This window comes from Dipodomys merriami, unplaced genomic scaffold (assembly GCF_024711535.1).
Source record: "Dipodomys merriami isolate MVZ:Mamm:240054 unplaced genomic scaffold, mDipMer1.0.p SCAF_19, whole genome shotgun sequence".
In the NCBI taxonomy this organism is placed as follows: Eukaryota; Metazoa; Chordata; class Mammalia; order Rodentia; family Heteromyidae; genus Dipodomys; species Dipodomys merriami.
In genome coordinates, this window is record NW_027203270.1 from 23261608 (window position 1) to 23285552 (window position 23945).

A 23945-nucleotide genomic window follows, 5' to 3' on the forward strand; every position below is an offset into this window, starting at 1 on the left:
GCATCCAGGCCCTGAGTCAAGCCCCAGGACAGGTCCACAACCCCCCACCCACCCACCCATCCACCCCCCACCCATCCACCCCTCCATTTGAGAGATTGACTGGGTCTCTGCTCCTGGTGTCCAAGGACATATGGAAGTCTAAAGACCATTCAGTGCGTGATTCCAGGTCTATCACCCTGGTTTCCTCCATTGGCAGCTTTAGCCTATACTGTGCCTCTGTGCAGAAAGCCTCTCTGGTGGAGCACAGTAAACACTAAGGTGTAGTGGATCAGCTCCACCCAGATGGCCTATACAGTGTACACTCTGCACAGTCGTACTCAACAGACTTGAGAGTATGCAGAGGTTCTGTCTTTATCAGCTGAGGTCTATCCTTTCTCCCACCAATCATGAACCTAGCCTTCTTGGCTCACCTACGGGCAGGGAACAGCATAGTGCCAGGCCGGAATTTCACTTGTGCTTCTTGGCCCACGTTCTCCCTCTTCTCTTGAGGGAGAACTGAGCAACTAGGAATCTAGGAGATTCCAGCTTAGCACTTCCACCTCTCAAAGGGCCCCAGACTGGGGCATCATGTTGGTCTTCACTGGGCTCTCAGGGCTCCTAATGGGCTAGGAATTTGCCTGTAGCTTCCTGGAATTTACAGTGGTTTGTCACAGTTCTGGAGGAGTAAGGTCTGGACTCTCCCAACCCCTTCTATTTGCCTCCCACTTCTCTAGGCTCAATAATTCCTGTGGGTTTAGCATTTCTCCTGCATCTCCTGAAACTTTTCTTTTCACCTGCAGGCTTGTTTCACATCCTTCTGGCATCGTGGCATCTCAGGGTAAAAACAGCACTTTCACATGTTCAGCCTTGGGTTTTTGTCTGTTTTGTTTTGTGGTACCAGGGATTGACTCAGGGCCTCTTGCTTTCTGGGTATGCACTTTACAACTTGAGCCATCCTCCCAGCCCTCAACCATGGGGTTTCCAGGCAGCTGCAGACTCAGAGACTATGAGGAATGAGGAAGAGCTTGATTTTGGATGTGGAAGCTCAGATACCAAGATATCCAGTTCCCAGAATTTCCATCACTCCAGGAATGGCTTTTGCAGATTGCAAATTGGCCCAATCAGTTAGGGCCAGAATAGTAGAAATGGCTTTAGTATACAGTGTCTGAAAAGAGAAACAAGAGCCAGGATTCAGAAGAGGGTCGGTGAGGAAGAGGAGAAAATAAATTTTCCTAGACATTTAGGGATGGTTGGTGCTGGGGATGGAACCCAGGACCTCATGCATGTTCCACCCCTGAGCTGCACTTCGGAGCCAAGTGAATGGCCAAGAATGCCAAAAGATCCAGGGCTGCTGGGTGGAAGCTTGGGAGCCAGTGTGGGCAGAGCACTCCTGGCAGGTTCAATGTGGCTGTGTTCTTACAGGGAAAGGTCCACTGTGGGAAAGGATATGGGTGGGATTCAGGACACTGGTGGAAATGCAGGGCCTTTGCTAGACATGAGACTTTGGCTTTCCATCTCACTCACCTCTGCCTATCTCTGGAAACTGGACAAACTTTGAGGCCTCCCACATTGCCAGAAGAAAACCCCATCTCCTCCATAGCCCTAAAGGCTCACTGGTTCTGGCTGCTGCTGTTGTAAGCTTCTGGGCCCTCTGTCTCCATCCTAGGTCCCCAGAGCTCCAATGTGGCTAATTCTGCCTGATGGTTTGTTCAGTTCCCCCAGCTCCTTCTGGGAAGCCCTTGGAAAGGGCACCTGTGGCTCTGCCTGGAACAGCTCCTGTTCTCTCCACTGCCCAGTGACAGGCAGCCTTGACAATTGGCTGCTGAGTTCCCCGCTGCTTCATCCTTAGCTGGGGTCCTGGGGGATCCCTCCTTCTCCTCTTTTATCTCTTCCCCATCCCCCCACAGTTTCCTGCCTTGAGGTTGGAGTGAGCTGGATTCAGATTGGATTCCTCAGTCATTATGAGTCATCTCTCTGGCCCTGAGGGAGGGCCGAGTCCAGATTCTTCTCCTTGGCCTTGGCCTTGCCTCTGACCAAGAGATTTATAATTGTAAAGACCTTTAGCGTACTGTGGTAATTTTGTGTGTGTGTGTGATAGGGCTTAAACTCTGGGCCAGGGGTGCTGTCCCTCAGCTCAAGGCTAGCACTCTACCACTTGAGCCACAGTGCCACTTCCGGTTTTCTTAGTTTATTGGAGAAAAGAGTCTCACCACACCCAGCTACTGTGGTAATTTTATATATCATTTTGGCTAGACTATGATACCTAATTTTTGGTCAACATCGGTATAGATGTGACTGTGGAGGTATGTTTTTAAGATATGATGACATGTAAATCAGGAGATTTGGCGTTTTTTGGTTTTTTGAATGATCTTCCATAGTATATAGGTGGGCCTGTCCAGTCAGTTAAAGCCCTAAAAGGCAGAAGCCCTCCCCCCCCCTAAAGAAAATGGAAAGCTGGCTCTAGTTATCATTCAGTATGAGACTGCAATGTCAATTCTTCCCTGGTTCTACTGCCTGCTCTGCAGATTTCAGACTTGCCAGCCCCCATAATCACGTGAGCCATGACCTTAAAATAAACCAATTTCTCCCCCTCTCTCTCCTCTCCTCTGTCTACACACACACACACACACACACACACACACACACACACACACACACACACACACACACACACACACACACACACACACACACACACACACACACACACACACACACACACACACACACACACACCAAGTGTCCAGGAGGGGTAGAGTCAGGAACTTCTGGGGACTCTAGAGTTCTACTGTCTCTACCTCCCTCTCACTGTGAGCTACAAGCCTCCAGTATTCAAATTCTCACTGAAAATGTGTCCTTGTGAAGTCTTCTACTGGAAAAGTAGATAAGATTAATGGGGAGTCAGAAGGATTTTCCAGGCCTTTCTCCTTCTTTTGCCATTACCTAGTAATCCTTTGATGCTGGATCAAACCCTTCATTTAAGTTGGACAAAATTAGCTGGGCATGTTGCACATCTGTAAGTGTGGATCAAGAGGTTGAGGCCAACCTGGACTAACTGCATCGTTAGACCTTTAACTCTGATGGATAGGAAGGAGGAAGAGAGGGACAGAGGAAAGAAGGAAATTTACCATGGAGAGGGATGGAATGGACTTGAAATGCATTTGCTGGAAGGTATAAACAGCTGATTGAATTAGTTCCCAAGCAGAGCAATTAGGAGGTCACTAAATAAGAAAGTGCTCAGAATTGGTGGAATGTAGGGGACCTTGGGGACCTCCTGGCCCCTGACTTTCTGCAGAATCCCAGTTGCACAAGAGGCTCTGGGAAAATGAAAGAGGGGCTTGGAAAGTAAATTTGGAAAATATTCCAAATGTCATCATCTTTCAGAGGGACAGGAAGCATGGAAGGGCCAGGAAGCATGGAAGGGCCGGGAATGTGGCTCAGTAGTAGGATGCCTAAATCCTTGGGATCCACCCTCAATACTAAAACAAGCATAGGAACACAGACATCCAACAGCTGCAAAAGAAAACCTTGTTATTGTTGAATTCTTTATGCTTCAAACAAATTGGCCCAAGCCTCTCTTCCGCTTTTCTGCCGCTCTGGGACCAGGGAGCTTGCAACCTCATTTGCAGGTGGAGAAGCTCAGTGCTAGGAGGGGACTGGCCCTTTACACTGTGACTTAAAGATAACCCAGGTCTGGGGCCAGGTCTCCTGCCTCCTTACCTGAGCCATGTCTGGGGTGAACTGTGACCATGGGGGACTAAACCTAATTCTCCCCACCTCACAAATTCCTCTAAAGAAAAACTATCCTTTTGTATTTAGTTTTTGTTTCTTCCATTTCTTGGATTTTAATTAAATTACACTTGGCAATTGGCCAACATCTGTTTACAAAGAGGCCTGTTTCATGCAGAGTGTTCTTTATTTGAGTGTTTCCTAAGTCTGAGCAATGGCTTCAAATAGCCCAATCTCTCCAGGCATAAGGCTCCCTTCTCCTATGGAAGAACTGTTCCTTGTGATGGCAGGGCTGACCTGGGCAGATCCAGTCTGAGCAGAACAGTTTGCAAGACTCTCCCATCCAATTAAACACAAAATGTCATACTGAGGTATGGCTCAAGTGGTGAGGTGCCAGCCAGCAATGTAAGCAATAAAAATGAGCCAGAGCTCAAAACCCCCAGTACTGGCATTCAAAAACAAAATACCAATAACAAAACACACAAACAAACAAAAACACCCTGTTAATACACTTGACCAAATCCTCCCTTTCTGGTTCTGTTGAAAACCATTAGGCTCCAAATAAAGATCTCAATTCTCAATTCTAAATTGGAAGTTCAAGGGCCACACTGTGAGAGATTCTTAGATGTGTAATTCCCTTGAACTTTACAGATATGGGAAATAACAGATCTGTAATTCCTAGGCTTATTTGGACTTGATTTAATTCTAACCCTTGTTGGATTAAGAACACCTTACTGATAAGGAAGCAGTTCCTACCCGCTGCCCAAGTACCACCTCCGGGGTGAGATCAGCCCTCAGATTCTGGACCAGTAGCTTATATCCCCACCGTCTCTAAGCCCCCTGCCCCCTCCCCCACTGAGGTGGCTTCACGACTAGATTAGATTCTATTTGTGTTTGGTTCTGTGTGTCTGTCTGTGTGTGTGTGTGTGTGCGTGCGTGCGTGCGCACGCACGCACGCGCTTATGTGGTGCTGAGGAATCGAATCCAGGGCCTCGAGCATGCAAGGCAAGCACTCTACCACTGAGCCACCTTCCCAGCCCTTGTGTTTGGTTCTTTTAGCATCTTTTCGTTCTTCCACCCCTGGGGGACCTCATGTCTGGCAGCTATATAACAGCCTCTTGGATGCTAGTATCATCTGTTCCAAGCCATGCTACTCATGAGGATCCCAGGCATCCGGGGAAAATGTGTTTCAGAAATTCTGCTACATCCCTGCTGGTAGGTGAGGGTCTCACCTCTGACTGGACACCTTCAGAAACTAAGTTCACGACTTTGACTATGGTAAGGTTCACTATAACACCTGAAACAGTCAGGTTTGTTATGGCTCACCATTTTAGAAGCTTTCATCCATGATGGGTTGGCCCCATTGCTTTGGGTCTGTCTGTAGTAGCATCCAGACCCCCTTCCCCTGATCTTGTCTCCTTTTTTGCCTGCTGTACACCTAGGCAAAATATTACTGCATTCTCAAGCCAGTGTGTGTTTTCAAGTTGGTGGTAACAGTTACCACCAACTGGGTGACTTCTAGAAACCAAGGTTTATCCTCCTATGGTTCTGAAGGCCGGAAGTTTGAAATCAAGGTGTCAGCTGGGTTGTGTTTCCCCCGGCAGAGGCCCAGGAGTGGACTTTGTTCTTTCCTCCTTCTAGAGTCTGGTAGTTATCACCAAGCCATTTCCAGCTCCACCTAGCCCTCCAAACACCATCATCTGTGTGTGTGTTATAGGTACACCTGATTCAGATTTAGGGACCACCTGGATCAACAAAGATAATCTCATCTTGAGATCTTTAAATTAACCACATCCTCAAAGACCCTTTTCCAAATAGGCTCACCACGGGTTCTGGGGATAATACATAGGCATGTCTTTTGGAGGGGCACTTTTTAACCCTCTATATCCTGCATCTGTTTCTCATATTCAGCGTACACATATATCCTAGGCTTCCCCTCCCTTCTCTGTGGCATTTTAAAGACTCTGCCCCTCTTCCCAAGGCTTCTTAGAGAAGCAAGTCTTATCTGCTCCAACCTCCTTAGCTGAGCTGTTCCTGCTTCTCTCCCTGGTTGCTTCCTCGGGCTGTGTTTCCCTAACAGCACCTGACATTTCCCTCACTTCCCTTGGGATTCCCCTAGAAGGCAAGCCAGAATGTCATAGGGAAAGGATGAGAGTTCAGGCACCCAGCTGCTGTCTGAGGGGTGTTCCCTAGGCTGGTTCCCCTGGGAGAAACAAAGGCAGCCCCATCCACTTCCTGCTCGCCCTCTGGACTCCAATTAATTTCCTTCTGGTGGGCTGTGTTTGATTACAACCTCATTAAGCAGCTCTGCACACTCAGGCCCTAGAGATTTCAATACTGAAGCTGTCTACCTTTGCCAGTTAATATTCAGAGCCCGCTGCCTCCCTCCTTCCCCGGCTGGTTGATGCAGAAACTGTGGAGTCACGCCTGGAGGAGAGACCAAGTGCCAGCTCATTTCCCCTGCAGGGCATGGGCTGAAACCTCAGGTTTCAAAGGGAAGGGGTTTTTTTAAATAGAGCTTGCCTAGCAGCCCCCTCCGTGGTTTCTCCCAGTCCTCCCACACACACACACACCTCAGGAGACACCCCTCAAAAAAAAGATGAATGCTCTGAGCACAGACAGTGAAAACAAAGACAGGTAGGCAGTCTGAAAAGGAACCTCCTCTCACTGTCAGACATGTGGGGCTTGTCCAAGAACCAGCCAACCGATCCAGGCTTCCCTCCCGCACAAAGAAAGGTTGGAAACTGTTTTCTCTCAGTCTCAGGACTTTACCTTTGAACCTCAGACAAATGGGATGATGATCTGGGGGATCAGTTTATCTTGCCCTTATCCTGCCTCTCTCTTGTCCCCATCCATAAAGAGCGGCTCAGAGATCCTCCAGGTGGTAAAGGAAGAGAGTTGATCCAAGTGGAAGCAGGGCTGGTGGTCTCAACCAGGGACAAGAAATGTCTTTGAGGCATCATTGTAGATTTCCACGGACTCCCACTAGTCAGAGATCCAGGAGGTGGGGTTGAGCCAAGATGACCCTGGTCAAGGTTGGTCACAGTAATGTCTGAGACTGGGCCCAGGGCTGGACTCCTCAGCCAACTAGAGCCTGCCAGCTGATGCAGCTCTTCTAATGGAAACATCCAGGAGAATAAGGACATACTGGAGAACGTGGTATCCCTCCTTCCCAACCTTCAAGGGAAAGCAAATGGTGAAGGAAACCTAGATTTGTAATAAATACCTTGACCTCTGAGACTGATCTACTGCAGGATCCCAAAGAAATGAACTCGATGGGAAAGGAACAAAAGGCCACAAAAAGAGGCCACGCTGGGAAGGAAAAGAAAACCAACGGGAGATGAAAAGGGAGATTAATAAGCAAAATGAAAACTGCTCAGAAATAAAATGCTGCCAGCAAGTAGCAATGCTCCCTTGAAATGTGAAATCAACATAGAAGGTGGTCCTGGGAAGTCCAGCAGAGTTTAATAGTGAAAAAAAAAAAAATCCCAGAGAGCTGCCATTGGTTTTTCTTAGGAAAATACAGGCAGAAAGATGGCTGTTTGGAGATAGCAAGACCCCAACCTTTCCATCTTCTCTGTGTAGATAAATTCAAGGGGAAAAAAACACACAGTATCACCATTGCACATTGTGATGAGATTTTTCTAATAACCAGCCAAATGCAGTAGTAGTCCCACTTACTATGGAGGCTGAGGCAGGAGATAACTGGGAATCCAAAGCCAGACTTTTTTTTTTCCTGGTCATGGGGCTTGACCTTCCCTGAACTCTTTTTGCTCAAGGCTAGTGCTCTACCACTTTAAGCCACTGCGCCACTTCCTGTTTTCTGGTGGCTAATTGGGGATAAGAGTCTCACAGACTTTTCTGCCTGGGCTGGCTTTAAACAGTGATCTTCATATCTCACCTGATTACAGGTATAAGCTACCAGAACCTGATTTTTAGCCTGTCTTTAAAAAAAAATTTTTTTTAGTATCCAAGCATGAGAAACAGAATAAAGAAAGAAAAGCAAAGTCCAAAATGCTTGCACTTTCCTCAGCTCTGTGTTGGTCTTGCTTGAATTTCATGCACTTTTCTTATTTTTTAAATTGTAAAATACAAGTTATATATAACATTTTAATATATATACACACATACATATGCAAATGCTGGGGGTGGAACCTAGAGCCTTGTCATGCTAGACATGACAACTAAGTGGACGATCTAGTAAATATTGAATACATCATGCTATACAACCAGGCTCTGGAACCTTTCATCTTTTAAAACTCAAACTCAGGGCTGGGAAGGTGGCTCAGTAATAGAGTGCTTGACTAGCATGAATGAAGCCCTTAGTTCCATTCCTCAGCACCACATAAACAGAAAAATCCGGAAGCGGCTCTGTGGCTCAACTGTCAGAGCACTTACCTTGAGCTAAAGAGCTGAGGGACAGTGCCCAGGCCCAGAGTTCAAACCCCACAACCTACAAAAACAAACAAAAACAAAACAAACAATTCCTATTAAGCAGCAACTTTTCCACACCCTAGCTGACTAGCAGCCACCTTTCTGCTCTGTCCCTGTTGATTATACTTTGAGACCTCACATTAGTGGAATCATGCAGTGCTTGTCCTGCCTGGCTCATTTTGCTGGTATTTTAGGTTCTTCCATGTTGGAGAATGTGTCTGTTTCCTCCCTTTTAAGGCTGCATAATATCCCATAGAGTACATATATCATGCTTTGTTTTGTTTATGCATGTGTCAATCAGTAAACAGGTTGCTTTCATTTTTTCTCCATGGTGAACAATGCTGCTTTGAACCTAGCTGTGCAAGTAAGTATCCCAGAGTCCTGTTTCTCATTCTTTTGGATGTACACCCAATGGTAGAATTGCTGGGTTTTATGTAACTGGATTAAGCAATGGCTGTACTATTCTTCAGTGACCATACCATTCACCTCCTGGCTGATGCTTGTTGTCTGAGGGTAGGGAAAGGACTTTTTAGATCTGAGAATTGGATTGGCCAGAGAGGCTATGTTTGTATTAGGAAGTTAAGAGCCAAGCTCCAGGAGGGTTTGTGGGATGAAGATGAGAAATGGAGAGTTTGAGTGATACGGGGAAAGGCTGACTTTGGGCGATTGTCATAAAGGTATCCAACTGCACTCTTGGCTACTATGTATGTTTGACTGCTGTTTCTAGAAAGGAAAAGGTATGCCAGGACCTTCCAGAGATGCAGCTTGGGTTTAGTGGCAAAGATAGCCCTACAGGAGTGTGAGGTTGAAAACTGAAGAAATATCCAACAGTCTCCAAGCCGCCTACACTGCTAAATACCAGAGGACAGCCCAGCAACATGCACAGCACTTTGAGGAGCTTCTATTGAGCCCAGTTGTCTCAAGTTATGACTTCAACATGAAGGAATTTTCATAGTTTGGAGCTCAGAAATAATCCACCACTGGGTGCTAGTGGCTCACACCTGTTATCCTAGCTACTCAGGAGGCTGAGATCTGATGATCACAGTTCCAAGCCTGCCAGGGCAGGCTCCTGTCTCCAATTTTTTTTTTTTTTTTTTTTTGTCCAGTCGTGGGCCTGAACTCTGGGCCTGGGCGCTGTCCCTCAGCTCTTCAGCTCAAGGCTAGCGCTCTACCACTTGAACCACAGCGCCACTTCCAGCTTTTTTCTTTTTTTTTTGCTTATGTGGTGCTGAGGAATCAAACCCAGGGCCTCATGCATGCAAGGCAAGGGCTCTACCACTGAGCCACCTTCCCAACCCTCCTATCTCCAATTAACCACCAAAAATCTAGAAGTGGGGCAAGTAGGAGAGCGCTAGTCTTTTTTTTTTTTTTTTTTTTTTTTTTTTGCTGGTCATGGGGCCTGAACTCTTGTCCCTTAGCTCTTCAGCTAGCACTCTACCACTTGAGCCACAGAACCACTTCCAGCTTTTTTCTGTTTTATGTGGTGCTGAGGAATCGAACCCAGGGCCTCATGCATGCAAGGCAAGCACTTTACCACTGAGCCACCTTCTCATCCCCAAGTGCTAGTCTTGAGTGACAAAAGCAAAGTGACAGTGCCTAGGTCCTGAGTTCAAGCCCTAATACCAACATGAAAAGAAAGAGCAAATAACCTGGGCATTGGTGGCTCACACCTGTAATCCTAGCTACTTAGGAGACTGAGATCTGAGGATCAAGGCTCAAAGCCAGACCCAGCAAGGAAAGTCTGTAGACTCTTATCTCCAATAAACCACTCAGAAAACTGGAAGTGGCCCTATGGCTCAAATGGTAGAGCGCTTGCCTTGAGCTGAAGTGCTGAGAGATAGAGCCCAGGCCCCGAGTTCAAGCCCCATGACTGACAAAAAAAGAAAAGAAAAAAAAGCAAATAAACCATCTGTCTAGTCCTAAGGGGGTCAGGTATGGGGTGACTGAGACTGCCCAGGCAGGCATAAATATAAAAGAAACCTGTGGATATAACTGAGCAGGAACAACAGTAAACAGGAAACGTCAGTATATACAAACCTCTTTGGATATTTTTATTCATTTAAGTAATAATCACAGTGGCAGGAACCTGGATCTGAAATCCCCAAACCTACCAACCAGAGCTAAGAAAGACAAATGTTGAACCTCCCTGAGACACTCCACCACGGCTTCTTTCCAGGTCAGTGCAGAGGCTTGCATGTGGCTTGTCCTCATGAAAACTCTGGTTGAAGTTTGGTTGCCTGTGTAGAAGTTTCAGGAGATAGAGTCTGTTAGATGGATTAATATCTTTCTCATGAGACTGGATTTGCTCTCAGGGGAATAGATTTGTTCTGTAGAGAGCAGCAGCAGTTGTTACAAAGTGGGTCAGCGCCTTTGTTCCCTGATCTCTTCCACACGCTCTAGCTCACCACTCTCAATGGCACTTCCTTCATCTGATGCCATCTGCTGTGTTATAACACAGCACAAGGCCCTTGCCACATGTGGCCAGTCTGTTGAAATTTATAGTCTCCAGAACCATGAACTAACTATAAACTTTTTTTTTAGGGGGGGGCGTGGTTGTGGGGCCTGAACTCTGGGCCTGGGCACTGTCCCTCAGCTCTTCAGCTCAAGGCTAGCATTCTACCACTTGAGCAACGGTGCCACTTCCGGCTTTTTCTACTAATGTGGTACTGAGGAATGGAATTCAGGGCCTCATGCATGCAAGGCAAACATTCTACCACTGAGCCACCTTCCCAGCCCTATAAACTTCTTTTCTTATAAATTACCTAGTGTTGGGCTGGGAAGGTGGCTCAGTGGTAGAGTGCTTGCCTTGCATGCATGAGGCCCTAGGTTCGATTCCCTAGCACCACATAAGCAAAGAGAAAAAAAGCCGGAAGTGGCGCTGCGGCTTAAGTGGTAGAGCGCTAGCCTTGAGCTGAATTGCTGAGGGACAGCACCCAAACCCAGAGTTCAGGCCCCATGACCGGACCCAAAAAATAAAAATAAAATAAAATAAATAAATAAATAAATTACCTAGTGTTGGGTACTCTGTTAATAGCTATAGAAAATGGAATAGGGACAAGTCAGTTTCCTGGGTTTTAGTTCTCATGATGCTACTTTCCAGAGTGTTGCTCTTCCTTCTAGAAACCAGCTATGGGTCTAAGTCTCCCCTGAACTCATTAACATCACCACATGAGCTCTGCCTACTTAGACCAGGAGCCTCACTATAGAAGTAGAGGGTATGGAAGACAGGAGAGCCAGGCACTGGTGGCTCATGCCTATAATCCTAGCTACTCAGGAGGCTGAAATGTGAGGATTGCAGCTCAAAGCCAGCCTGGGCAGGAAAGTCTGTGAGACTCTTAACCTCCAGTTAACTACCAGAATATCAGACGTGGAGCTGCAGCTCGGGAGTAGTAGAGCGCTAGCCTTGTCTTAAGCAAAAGAGCTCAGGAACAGCACCCAGGCCCTGAGTTTCAAGCCCCTTGACCGACCAAAAAAAAGACATGAGAGATGGAGCTAGCTGGGTCTAGAGGGAAGAAGGCCTGGGAAGCTAAACCCTTCCCAGAGGACTCTGTCTCTTTCTCCCCAGCAACACATTCTTCCATCCTAGTGGCCTTCAAATGCTTCTTTGGTATCAGGATCCCTTTATAGTCTTTAAAATTACGGGGCTTCAAAGAAGTTTCCCTTATGTGGGTCATACCTAATGCTAGTTACATGTTAGAAACTGAAACAAAGGGATTTAAGGGCTTATTTGCTTACTTAAAAATAGCAGTAATAAGGGGGAAGGAGCTATTGATCAAAAGCTGTATAATTACAGTTAGATAAGAGGAAAATCCAGAATAGGCAACTGAACAGAGGCAGAACTAGGGAAGCGGCTGCCTAGGCAGAGTAGAGAACAGCAGGGAATGAGCTAATGGTTGTGGAGTATCTTTTTTGAGAGATGAAAATGGTGTCTGAAATTGGCTGTGGTGATGGTTTCATGAATTCCTGAATATATTAAAAATCATTTGGTTCGGGGCTGGGAAGGTAGCTCAGTGGTAGAGCGCTTGCCTTGCATGCCTGAGGCCCTGGGTTCGATTCCTCAGCACCACATAAGCAAAAAGAAAAAAGCCGGAAGTGGTACTGTGGCTCAAGTGGTAGAGCGCTAGCCTTGAGCTGAAGAGCTGAGGGACAGTGCCCAGGCCCAGAGTTCAGGCCCCACGACCGGAACCCCCTCCCCCCAAAAAAAAATCATTTGGTTGGATATTTTTTTCTTTTAATTTTTTAGGGTCTGGCCTCACACAGAAAGCACTCAAGTGCTCCTGAGCTACGTGTACCCCACACTCTGTCCTTTTAGTGTCTGATTACATCTCAATGAAGCAGGTTTTGATTGGTTTTATTTTTTGGTGTACCTGGGGCTTAAACTCAGGGCCTGGGTGCTGTCCCTGAGCCACTTTGTACTCAAGGCTAGCACTCTACCTCTTGGGCCATAGTGCTATTTCTGGCTTTTTCTGAGTAGTTTATTGGAGATAAGTTTCACGGACTTTCCTGCCTGGGCTGGCTTTGTACTGTAATCCTCAGCTCTCATCTCATCCTCCTGAGTAGCTAAAATTACAGGCATGAGCCACCAGAGCCTGGCTAAAGCATGTTCTTAATTGAAAAAATAATAATAAACACATATGGGTGAAATAAATTTTTACCAAAAAAGGCTACATTTTTCTAAAAGAAACTGTATGAGAAGGGCATTTTTGACATTTTTGTCTCTAACATCCGGCTTCCTAGAAATCCTGTTGCCTCTGCATTGTCTGTCAACACAGGTGTTGTTTTGCTTGGTGTCTGTGTAGAAAAGGCAGTGGCCCATAGGTTATGTCACAGAGAAGAGGCCCTGGAAGAATCCTCAAAGTGTCTTGAGGCTTCCCGAAGGCGGTGGCTTTGAGCAGTGCTATTTTGAGCTCCTGTGTCAGTCTCCAGCCCTAGCCACACCATTGTTCTTCTCATTGCAGTAAGTCCTTCACCTGATTACCCAAGCTTGTGTCTTATGTGAGCTACTAGAAACAGCAGCTCAGCCCGGGCCAGCCACCCCCTCTAAGCGGAACTCCCCAGTGGCTCTGACTCAGCCACCTGCTCAGTAACAATAAACCCACACTCTGACCGTTCCCGGAGATGCACTGTTTAGACTCACAACAAGGAAGATGGGATTTTCCTCCATGCTGCCTGCTTTGGGAGGCAAACCAGCCACTCACTCCAAAGCTAGCGTGGGGGCTACTTGTGTATTTGATTCTAAAGCGTATCTCTTGCTGGCACCAGAGGGAAATAGGTGCAGCCATGGGTGCAAAGTCCACAAGGAACCAGTCCCAAGGGGCTGTAACCCAGGCTGCCAATTCCTGAGACGTCCTGAGGGTCAGGTAGCATCTCTCCCTCACACTACCTATGTCAGTGACACAAATGTCCTCAATAAATTGGCTTAGGGTAGAGGTGCAGAAAGGACACCAAGGAGGCTGGGAGTGCCTAGGACCTTGGGTCCAAGAGGTGCCCTAAAGAACATACCATTCTGGGCACATAGGTGGGGCTGAGATTAAGAAAGCAATAAAAGGAGCAAACAGCCTTGGCCCAGCCCCTATTTGGTGTTCCTGGGACCTTTGAGAGAGCTGACCAAAGGGAAAGCTTTGGCTGTGACTCAGTTCCCCAAAGTATGCCCTTCTAGAGGACCCCCACTTTCCTCCTACTTTCCCCCTCCATCAAGAAACAACTGTTTTAGGTTAGAGAGAAAACACCGGAGAGACAAAGCCACTGCCAGCTCCAGAGTGACAGCAAAGAAAGGATCATTGTATCCAGGAGTGGCATGTTGCATCTTCTCAGACCTGACCAGGCTCCTGGGTTAGCTAGCATTGTTGCCTTGGTCCTTCTAGAATGGGAGGATCAGCAGAGATAGGGGGCCTAGCTGGGCACTGATGTCTTAACACCTATAATCCTAGCTATTCAAGAGGCTGAGATCTGAGGATCACGATTTAAAGCCAGCCTAGGCAGAAAAGTCCATGCAACTCTTACCTCCAGTAAACCATTCAGAAAACCTAGAAGTGGTGCTATGGTTCAAATGGTAGAGTGCTAGCCTTGAGCACAGAGACTCAGGGACAGTGCCCAGGCCCTGAATTCAAACCCCAGGACCAGTGGGGGGGGGGGGGAAGCAGGGGGGTTTGGGAAATGAACAGGCTGCCAAGAACATAAGACATCTGAGCAATCACCTAATTCTAGGTTTCCAGCTTTTCTTTCTTTCTTCTTTCTTTCTTTCTTTCTTTCTTTCTTTCTTTCTTTCTTTCTTTCTTTCTTTCTTTCTTTCTTTCTTTCTTTCTTTCTTTCTTTTTTGTTGTTGTTGGTGGTGGTGGTGGTGGTCTTGGGGCTTGAACTCTGGGCCTGGACGCTGTCCCTGAGCTCCTCAGCTCAAGGCTAGTGCTCACTCTGCCACTTGAGCTGTAGCACCACTTCTGGTTTTCTAGTGGTTTATTGGAGATAAGAGTCTCATGGATTTTGCTGCCTGGGCTGGCTTTGAACCATGATCCTCTGATCTCAGCCTCCTGAATAAGATTGCAGATGTGAGTCAATGGCACCCGGCTTCCAGCTTTTCTTTGACAACTGTTTGCTTGATTGCTTGTTCATTTGTTTGAAATCAAATGCTTCCCTGCCAGGAGCCAGGGCTTATAATCTTGAAGGCTCTTCTGGCCTCCTTCTTGTCCACCACCACTGTCCCCACCTGAAGCCCCAAGACCTTGGAACACAGTTTATAGCTGCTATTGGAGTTCATTTTGTGGACAAGAATGCAGATGTCAAGCTCTCCTTTAAGCTCTTATCTACAGACTTAGAGTGAGTTGGAGGTCAACTGGGGCTAAGTCTACTAGGTGTCAGAGGTATACTCAGGAGGACACATGGGGCAAAGCATGGGAGGAACAGAGGCTGCTATGAAGTACACAGAGAAGCAGACTAAACTAAAGGAAAGATAATCCGTAGCCCAATGTGAGGGTACATGCCTGGAGACTGAGGGAGGTTTGCAAATCTGAGGCCAGCTTGGGTCCTGGCCTAAAAAAGAAAGGAAAAGGGAGGGGGGGGGGAGGAAAGGAAGACAGAAGGGAGGGTGAGGAAAGAAAGAGAAAAATTAAAGGGAGAAGAAAGGTCTTGAAAAGGCAAAGTGGAGGATGTGAGGGCAATCTGGCTGCGACATCTATCAACCCATTGATTGCCAGGGTTGAAAAGGCAAAGTGGGGGCTGGGAAGGTGGCTCAGTGGTAGAGCACTTGCCTTGCATGCATGAGGCCCTGGGTTCGATTCCTCAGCACCACATAAGAAAAAAGAAAAAAGCTGGAAGTGGCACTGTGGTTCAAGTGGTAGAGCGCTAGCCTTGAGCTGAAGAGCTGAGGGACAGCGCCCAGGCCCAGAGTTCAGGCCCCACTACCGGACCCAAAAAAAAAAAAGAAAGAAAGAAAAGGCAAAGTGGCTGTAGGAATCACTGTACTGTTACCATCCGGTTCCTCTGCTTTCCTTCCCCGCCTCCCTGTTCCCAGGAAAGGAAGCCTTGAGCTACAAGCAGGGTCTGGCTGGGAAGCTGCATGCTGAGCCATGGCCCTTTAACCACATAGGCCTTTTGAGACCCTATAACACACGCCCTTCCACTTTGAGACTTCCTGCCTTCTTAGCCTCCTACCATGGGCAAGATGGGTATATTCTGATCATTCCTGGCTGGGTAATAGTGTGCCCTGGAGCACTGTGTCCATACAACCCAAATACACCCTTCTGACCCTAAGACCACTGTGGGCTTTATGTGTCAAGGCCCTGTCCTGCCCTGACACCTGTGTTTTCCTGAGTGTTTATGGCTTTAACACATTCTGAGATTGATACCTGGTTTAAAAAGAGGCCAAGCATGGAGCTGGGAAGGTCGCTCAGTGGTAGAGCACTTACCTTGCATGCATGAGGCCCTGGGTTCGATTCCTCAGCACCACATAAACAGAAAGAAAAAAAAAGTCGGAAGTGGCGCTGTGGCTCAAGTGGTAGAGCACTAGCCTTGAGCTGAAGAGCTGAGGGACAGCACCCAGGCCCAGATTTCAGGCCCCAAGACCGGACCCAAAAAAAAAAAAAAAAGAGGTCAAGCACCACTGCTTGGAGAGAGAGGGACCCCAGTAAAGAAGAGAAGAATCACTGATGAAGACTTATCCCTGCCAGAGGCTTTGCCCTCATTACTTTTTTCTGTTTTTCTCACCTAGATGCTGGCTGAGTCACTCAAAAAAAGAGGAGAACGCAGACTCAACCATGTTAGTTAGCTTGTTTCAAGGTCCTAGGCTCAGTATTGACCAAGACAGGTGGGGACAGAGGTCATGGCCAGCATTGCACTTGGTTCTGCACAGGACCCAGCCCTGGAACTTGGTGACCAGTGCTCAGAAACCCCTGCCACTCAGCCATGTTGCAGACCCAGCTCTGCAGGAAGCTACAGCAACAGCAGAGATTGGCCTATAAGGTTTGGTAGAACACAGCTCCCCGTGCTGGCCCCTTGGTGTCCTTGTGATAAGAAGCAAAGAGCAGAGTATCTCCTAAATTCTCCACGTGTGTTCTATGAAGCTCTTCACAGGACAGAGTGTATGGCATTCTGGCCCCTCTGGATCCATCCACAAAGATCCCTTCTTCCTTTGCTCTTAAACATGTTGGCCACAACACACAGGACCTCATCCCAATCCTCCCTCCAGTGCCCAGGCCCAGCTCACCCTCGTAGTGGGTAAGTTCATATATCATCCTTAAAATAGACCAGAGCTGAGGTCTAGCCCCACCACTACCTCACCATGCCTAAAATGCCACAGTTCAAGAAGTCAGCCTGTCTGGGCCTCTATTTCTCCAGCTATAGATTGGAATGCTGATGAGCTGCCTCCTTCATTCCAGGGATTTCTGAGAATCACATAGGGAAAGGTACTCAGAAATATTGAGACTATCCCATCCAATGACTGGTAAACACCTCTTCTGGAACCCAGGCAGATAGATACCCCTCACATTCCCTGCCCAGGGCCTAGCAAATTGTAGTGTTTAGTCCAGCACTCTAGAATAGGAAAAACATTTTTATTTCTTTACTTCTATTAAGCAGAGAATTTCTTGTCAAGTTCCCAGCAGCCAAGTACGGGAAATGCAAGCTGGGTTGTGTTGCAAATGGGACAAACTGCCCATTCCCTGGCATTGTAAAAGAATCATAGAATGTTCAGAGCACAGACCAGCTGGAGCAGGGCCTTTGGGTCCAGATTCACACTGGTCATGGATCTCGGCCATACCCTGGTGACCCTTGCTGATGGGCAGGGGTCTCTACAGAGTCCTTGGAGCTGGGGGGCTTCCTGAGCTTTTGTGCTTAAGGCTGGCACACTACCGCTTGAACCACAGCTCTGCTTCCAGCTTTTTCTGTGATTAATTGGAGACAAGAGTCTCACAGACTTTCTTGCACAGGCTGGCTTCAAATCTCAGTCATCAGAACTCAGCCTCCTGAGTAGCTAAGATTATAGGAATGAACCACCGGTGCCAGGTGAGAAATCTGTACATTTTCATAGGTAGTATGCAAAAGACTGAGTGGAGGAAAAGCTTTGATTTAGTGATAATATATTTGGAGAAATTTAGCAAGTTTGTAAAGTTTCTTGGTGTCTGTGTTTTCAAGAATAAAGGGATTTCTTTCCTCTGGTAATAGAGGGTACTTCCCTGGGATGAGATCATGAACTATCACTGTAGAGGAAAGTCAGGGAATTCTTTGCTTCAGGGGAGAAGGATGGGAGAAGGTTAGGGAGGACTTCCTGCTTCTGCTGTTTGCTCAAGTGCTGCAATGTCATTTGGGGGTGGCATGTGCTGAACTCCATTCTACCCTCAAATGCCAGAGTAACCTCTATTCTAGGGTTTCTTCCACCTCCTTGCCCCACTTTGTGGCACTCACTTCCATTCCCCTTCCTTCTCATTTGGAAGACCCCAAATAATGCCTTCTCAGGGAGCCAAGCTGAGGTTTTCTTGCAGATATCTGGAAGCTTCACCTTAGAACTCCAACACAAACCCCTCCAAGGCAAAGGAACACTGAAATTGGGTCATCTACAGAAACAGCAGTCTGAGTACTCTTGGAGGTAGGGGAAAAAATACAAATGGAGGTCAATAAACAATCCTTGACAGTCCTTTCACTATGAAGGTCAGTTCCAAACTTGGCCTCTGGAGAAAAGCAATCACCAGCTCCAAGCCTGCCTTCCTTGACTACATCCTTGGGAAAGTCAGAGGCAAGGTTTGGTGGGGAAGTTGTCTTGAGAAAGGTTAACAAGCCAGGAAGTGCAGAGCTTGGGGTCTTGCAGATACTGGTCTTTCCGCTTCCTCAATGAGAGATAAACAGGCTGGGGAGGCGGGGCGGGGAGGGGGGTTCCTGATGTCTTCCAGATGGTTTCTTTCTTGATTAGTTTCTTGAGAGACTGAGCTGCCTCCAGGCTGCACCTGCTTCTCCTGGGCAGGGCTGTGTGTGTTGGATGGCACTTGACCTCTGGGCATCCTCTGCTCTTGCAGGACCTGGGCATGGAGTCGACCTCACTGGATGATGTCCTGTATCGCTATGCCAGCTTCCGGAACCTGGTGGACCCCATCACACACGACCTCATCATCAGCCTGGCACGCTACATCCACTGCCCCAAGCCGGTAGGGCGTTGGGGTCTGAGCCAGCCAGGTCCTGGGGTGTGAGCTGGGCACCTTTCAGAGCACAGATCTGACCATGGAACACCGTGGTCCCCAGAGAGCTGGAACTTTGCTTCAGGGAAAGGAGGCTCCTGGTGCTGATTACATCTGTGACTTTGTCTGAGGACCTTCTCTTAGAGGCTCTTGGAGCTGCCTGTGATTGCAAGACCTTGAGGTGGGGCTGGCTGTGGGTTACTGGGATCCAACCAAGGTCAGCAGAAGGCAGGGATACTGGGCTCAGATATGAGATAGTAAGAAAAAAGACAGTAATGAGGATTGGCAGGCCGGGAACCTGGAGGCCTGAGAGAGAAGAGCTAATTGATGCCAAGAGCCATGGGAACTAACCAACTATGGCTGGCAGCAACCTCATCTCTCACTCAGATTATACATGGTCCAGTCTGGAGAAGCAGGAACGCACCAGAGACAGACTTATAGGAGATCCTTCAGGAGCCAAACATCTGCCTTTTCTAAAAACTGATTGAATTGCCTCCAGTTTAGACAAATGACATAGGCCCCCCTCATATCCCTATACACACACACACACACACACACACACACACACACACACACACACACACACACACACACACACACACACACACACACACACACACACACACACACACACACACACACACACACACACACACACACACACAGGCAAGCTGTATTTTCATGCCCACTTGAGAGTTGAGAAAAACAAAAATCAGGTAATAATGTGATGTGAGAAAGGTTATACTTCTGTGAGAAACTTTGGTATTGTTTGGGACTACCTCATGAACCAGTGCTGGGCTGGACACAGGAAGTAATTAATTGCCTGTCAGACCTGGTAAAACAGGACCAGGCTGGGCTAGAAGGGGGACCTGGAGCTCCTGCTCTCTGGTTCTTCTCTGTCTGAGTTGGACTGGAGGGATGGGTGGTACCTAGCTTGTTAGTCATTTTGGACTATTAAGTCAATTCAGGCTGTTAATATAAAGTGCTGTGGGGTAGAGGGTTTGTACACATATTTTTCTCTCAGTCTTGGAGGCTGGAAGTCCAAGATCTGAGTGTCTTGTGAAAAACCTCGTCTTGGTCAAAGACTGCTGCCTTCTCTGTGGGTCCTTGTGTGTCAGGAAGAGGATAAAAAGCTTGCTAGCCTCTCCTTTATAAGAGCACTAATCCCATGAACCCCACCTCCCAAAGCCACAACTCATAACTTCATCCCCTGGGTACTGGGGTTTCAAGACAGGAATTGAATGGGGACACAAACCTTCAGTTCATTGCATGTGGTATGACTTTTCTAGATCACTTGATTCCCTGAACTTTGTTTTCCTCAACCTTAAAAGAAGAATCAAAATCATGTTTTTACTCAGGAGACTGAAATCTGAGGATTCTGGTTTGAAGCCAGCCCAGGCAGGAAAGTCCATGAGACTCTTACCTCTGATTAACCACCAAAAAAAAGTGGTAGAGTTCCAGCCTTGTTCACAATAGCTCAGGAACAAGGTCCAGGCTCTGAGTTCAAGTCTCAGGACTGGCACCAAAAAAAAAAAAATCATGCCTCTCCTATCAAGTTGTTTGGAAGGTTCAGTGAGATGATCCTGGCATGTGTGCCCTCCCATGCACCGAAGACAAGGTGTTTACTGATAAAGGGGAACAACAACCTTGTAATAGCACCCAGAGTCTTAGAACACAACAAGCTAGCCAGGTGCCTGTAATCCTACCTACTCTGGAGGATGAAATATAAATATCAAGGTTCAAAGAAACCTTTTGGGGGGCAGAAAAGTCCGTGAGACTCTTATCTCTAATTAACCAGTGAAAAGCTGGAACTGAGGCATGGTCAGTGGTAGAGTGCCAGCCTTGAATTAAGAAGCCAATTTCCTCCTCTTAGCTCTTTGCATCTGAGACTGTCCTAGCAGCTCAAGTTAACAGGACCAGAAGGTGTACACAGATGTTAGGATTGTTAATTACAGCCGATAGACCTCCATCAGCTAGCTGTTAGATGGAAGGAAGGAAATGGCCCTTTCTGGCTGGTCTCATAGGGAAGCCCTTACAAATCATCTTTCCCTTGCTGAGACTACAGCCCCTCAACAAAAGCCTGATGAGACAGAAAAGCCAGGGATCTCAGGCCAAGTGGACAGGGCTTTAACACCCCTACAAAGTGAAGGTATCCTAGTGAAATTCCTGGGCACATTTGTTGCTCTGTGATGGAAGGCAGAGCCAGTCCCAACAGTCTGAGAGCAGTACTGAAAGGAGCCATACTTAGTGACCTGCCCTCTGTCCCTGTCCTCTGCCCTCCCCTTCTCAACCACATCCTGTCTCCAAGGCTAACTAAAATAGCACACAACTGGCTTCCAAGCATCAGCACCACTTTCCCACCTCCTATGCTCTGGGGAGCAGCCAGAAAGCTTGTTAGTGCTGGGTTAATTGGATTACACACAGACCTTGCTGAAAATTCTTCAGTGCGGTTTTTAGTTTAAATAAAACCCAAACCACAGGTTTGTGATAGAGCCCTGACCTAGGTTGTGTGAGGCAGAGTTTCATCCCCAGAGCACAAAAAAAATTAAAAGGGCCGGGCACTGGTGGCCATGCCTGTAATCCTAGCTACTCAGGAGGCTGAGATCTGAGGATCCCGGTTCAAAGCCAGCCCAGACAGGAAAGACCGTGAGACTCTTATCTCCAATAAACCACTCAGGAAACAGGAAGTGGTACTGTGCCTCAAGTGGTAGAGTGCTAGCCTTGAGCTGAAGTGCTGAGGGACAGCGCCCAGGCCCAGAGTTCAAGCCCCACGACTGACAAAAAAAAAGTGGGGGGGTGGGGGCTGGGAAGGTGGCTCAGTGGTAGAGCGCTTGCCTTGCATGCACGAGGCCCTGGGTTCGATTCCTCAGCTCCACATAAGAAAAAAGAAAAAAGCCATAAGTGGCGCTGTGGTTCAAGTGGTAGAGCACTAGCCTTGAGCTGAAGAGCTGAGGGACAGCACCCAGGCCCAGAGTTCAGGCCCCCAATAAAATAAATAAAATAAATAAAAGGCACCCCTATCTCTCATCTCATCACTATCATTCTTGGCCCTGTATGCTCTTCTCCAGTCACACAGCACATTTCTGTTGCTGGCACATCAGATCCTTTCCTATCTAGGGACTTTACTACCTTCTCCAATAGCATGAGCCTCCTGTGGCTGAGGTTCCATCCCTTGACCTAATCATCCTCTCTGGACTTCCTCTTGGTTGTGGGGCTTGAACTCTGGGCCTGGGTACTGTCCCTCAGCTCTTCAACTCAAGGCTAGCACTCTACCACTTGAGTCACAGCTCCACTTATGGCATTTTCTGCTTATGTGGTGCTGAGGAATCGAACCCAGGGCCTCCTGCATGCGAGTCAAGCACGCTACCACTGAGCCACCTTCCCAACCCTGTGAGATTCTTATCTCCAATTGACCCCCAGAAAACTGGAAATGACACTTTGGCTCAAAGTGGGAGAGTTCTAGTCTTGAGCAATAAAGCTCAGGGACAGTGCTTAGGCCCTGAGTTCAAGCCCCAGAACTGATAATAAAAAAGGCCTTGGAAAAAGACAAAGTAAGTCAACGCGGACCAGTGAGACACCCAAAGACCAGAGCAATAGAAGGCTGAATACCCGAGGAGCAGTGGAGGAAGCTATATAACACAGGAGCCAAGGTAAGGCAGCTCTCCAATAAGCTGCTGTATTATCTATTGCTTTGTGAGAGACTACCCAAAAATTTAGACATTGAGCCAGGCACCGGGGTACGTACCTGTGGTCCCAGCTATATTTGGGAGCTTGAGGCAAGAGGAACACTTCAGCCCAGGAGTCTGAGGTCAGTCTATACAACATAGCAAGTCACTCTATCTCAAGATGAATAGATTAAATAAACAAAAAAGGAGATATTTGTTGTTGAACAGTCTCCAGGTCAGGAGTTCAGGGCATCCTACTCTACTCTGTCTCAAGACATTGATGAGGACTGCAAGCATCAGAAGGCTTGACAGAAGCCCAGCGTTGGTGGCACACATGCAATCTTAGCTACTCAGGAGGCTGAGATCTGAGGATCACTGAAGCCAGTCCAGGCAGAAACCTCTGTGAGATTCATTTCCAGTTAAGCACCCAAAAAGTCAGAAGTTGAGCTGTAGCTCAAGTGGTAGAGCATTAGCTTTGAGCACAAAAACTCAGAGGCAGTGCTCAAGACCCAAGTTCAAACCCCAGGACTGGCACCAAAAAGAAAAAAAAAAAGGTTGGACAGAGCTTGGTAGGTCCACTTCCAAAATGGCACATTACAGGTTGTTGGCAGGAGTCTCCAAGACTGCTGGACGTCATATCATGAAGCCAGCTTATCCCCAAAGCCAGGATACCTTTCATGATCTAGCCTCAAATCACATACCACTACTCCTGCCATTCCATTGAGTCTGTCAGACCCCAGTACTGGGGGTGGCGGGGTGCCCCTGGCACAGATGCCAGGAGACAGACAAGGGGTTCATGTGACAGGTAGGTTTCCACATGTGCTGAAGCAAGGGAAGAATGATGGGTAAATCCCTCAACATTTTGCTCTTCCTGCCCTTGAGCTTGCTTCCGTTAGCTGATGCCAACTGGAAGCAGAGAACAGAGAAGCCATTTGGCCCAGTGTCAGAGCTCAGTCCTCGGCAGCGAGTGGACCTTGGGAGGGAGTAAGCTTTGTACCAACACAGTGTCTATCTGGAACTGTGGGCAGTGCATAATAAAAGATGGGTTCAGTCAGTGCTTAATGAATGAATGACTTAGTGACTGGATGAGGGTAGTCTTTGAGTGAAGGGCTATTCTTATTGGAGTCTTGGGGGCTGTTACCTGGGGAAGTAAAGGTGGCAGAAGGCATCACTGGCTGACAGCTGACAGATGGAACAGTGTTGGGGGTGGTAGGTCTTCCCGGAGTGGGGCTATAGGTCTGCCTCAAACATCTTCAAAATCACTGAGAAGCTGGGCACCAATGACTGACAACTGTAATCCTAGCTACTCAGGAGGCTGAGATCTAAGGATCTCGGTTCAAAGCCAGCCTGGGCGGGAAAGTCCAGGAGATTCTTATCTCCAAAAACCACTAAGAAAACCAGAAGAGGCTCTGTGGTTCAGGTGGTAGAGTGCTAGCCTTGAGCTGAAGAGCTGAGGGACAGAACCCTTCCCCAAAACTTC

At 47.6% G+C, this 23945-nt stretch overlaps 1 protein-coding gene across 1 annotated transcript in view; it reads left to right on the forward strand.

Moving 5' to 3' along the window:
• Lrrc75a (leucine rich repeat containing 75A) overlaps positions 1 to 23945 on the forward strand; it is a 44314-nt gene that overhangs the window by 11827 nt on the left and 8542 nt on the right. Inside the window, exon 2 of the mRNA XM_070027763.1 lies at positions 18642 to 18770. Within this exon, the coding sequence (XP_069883864.1) occupies positions 18642 to 18770 (129 nt within the window). The remainder of the gene's footprint in view (positions 1 to 18641; positions 18771 to 23945) is intronic.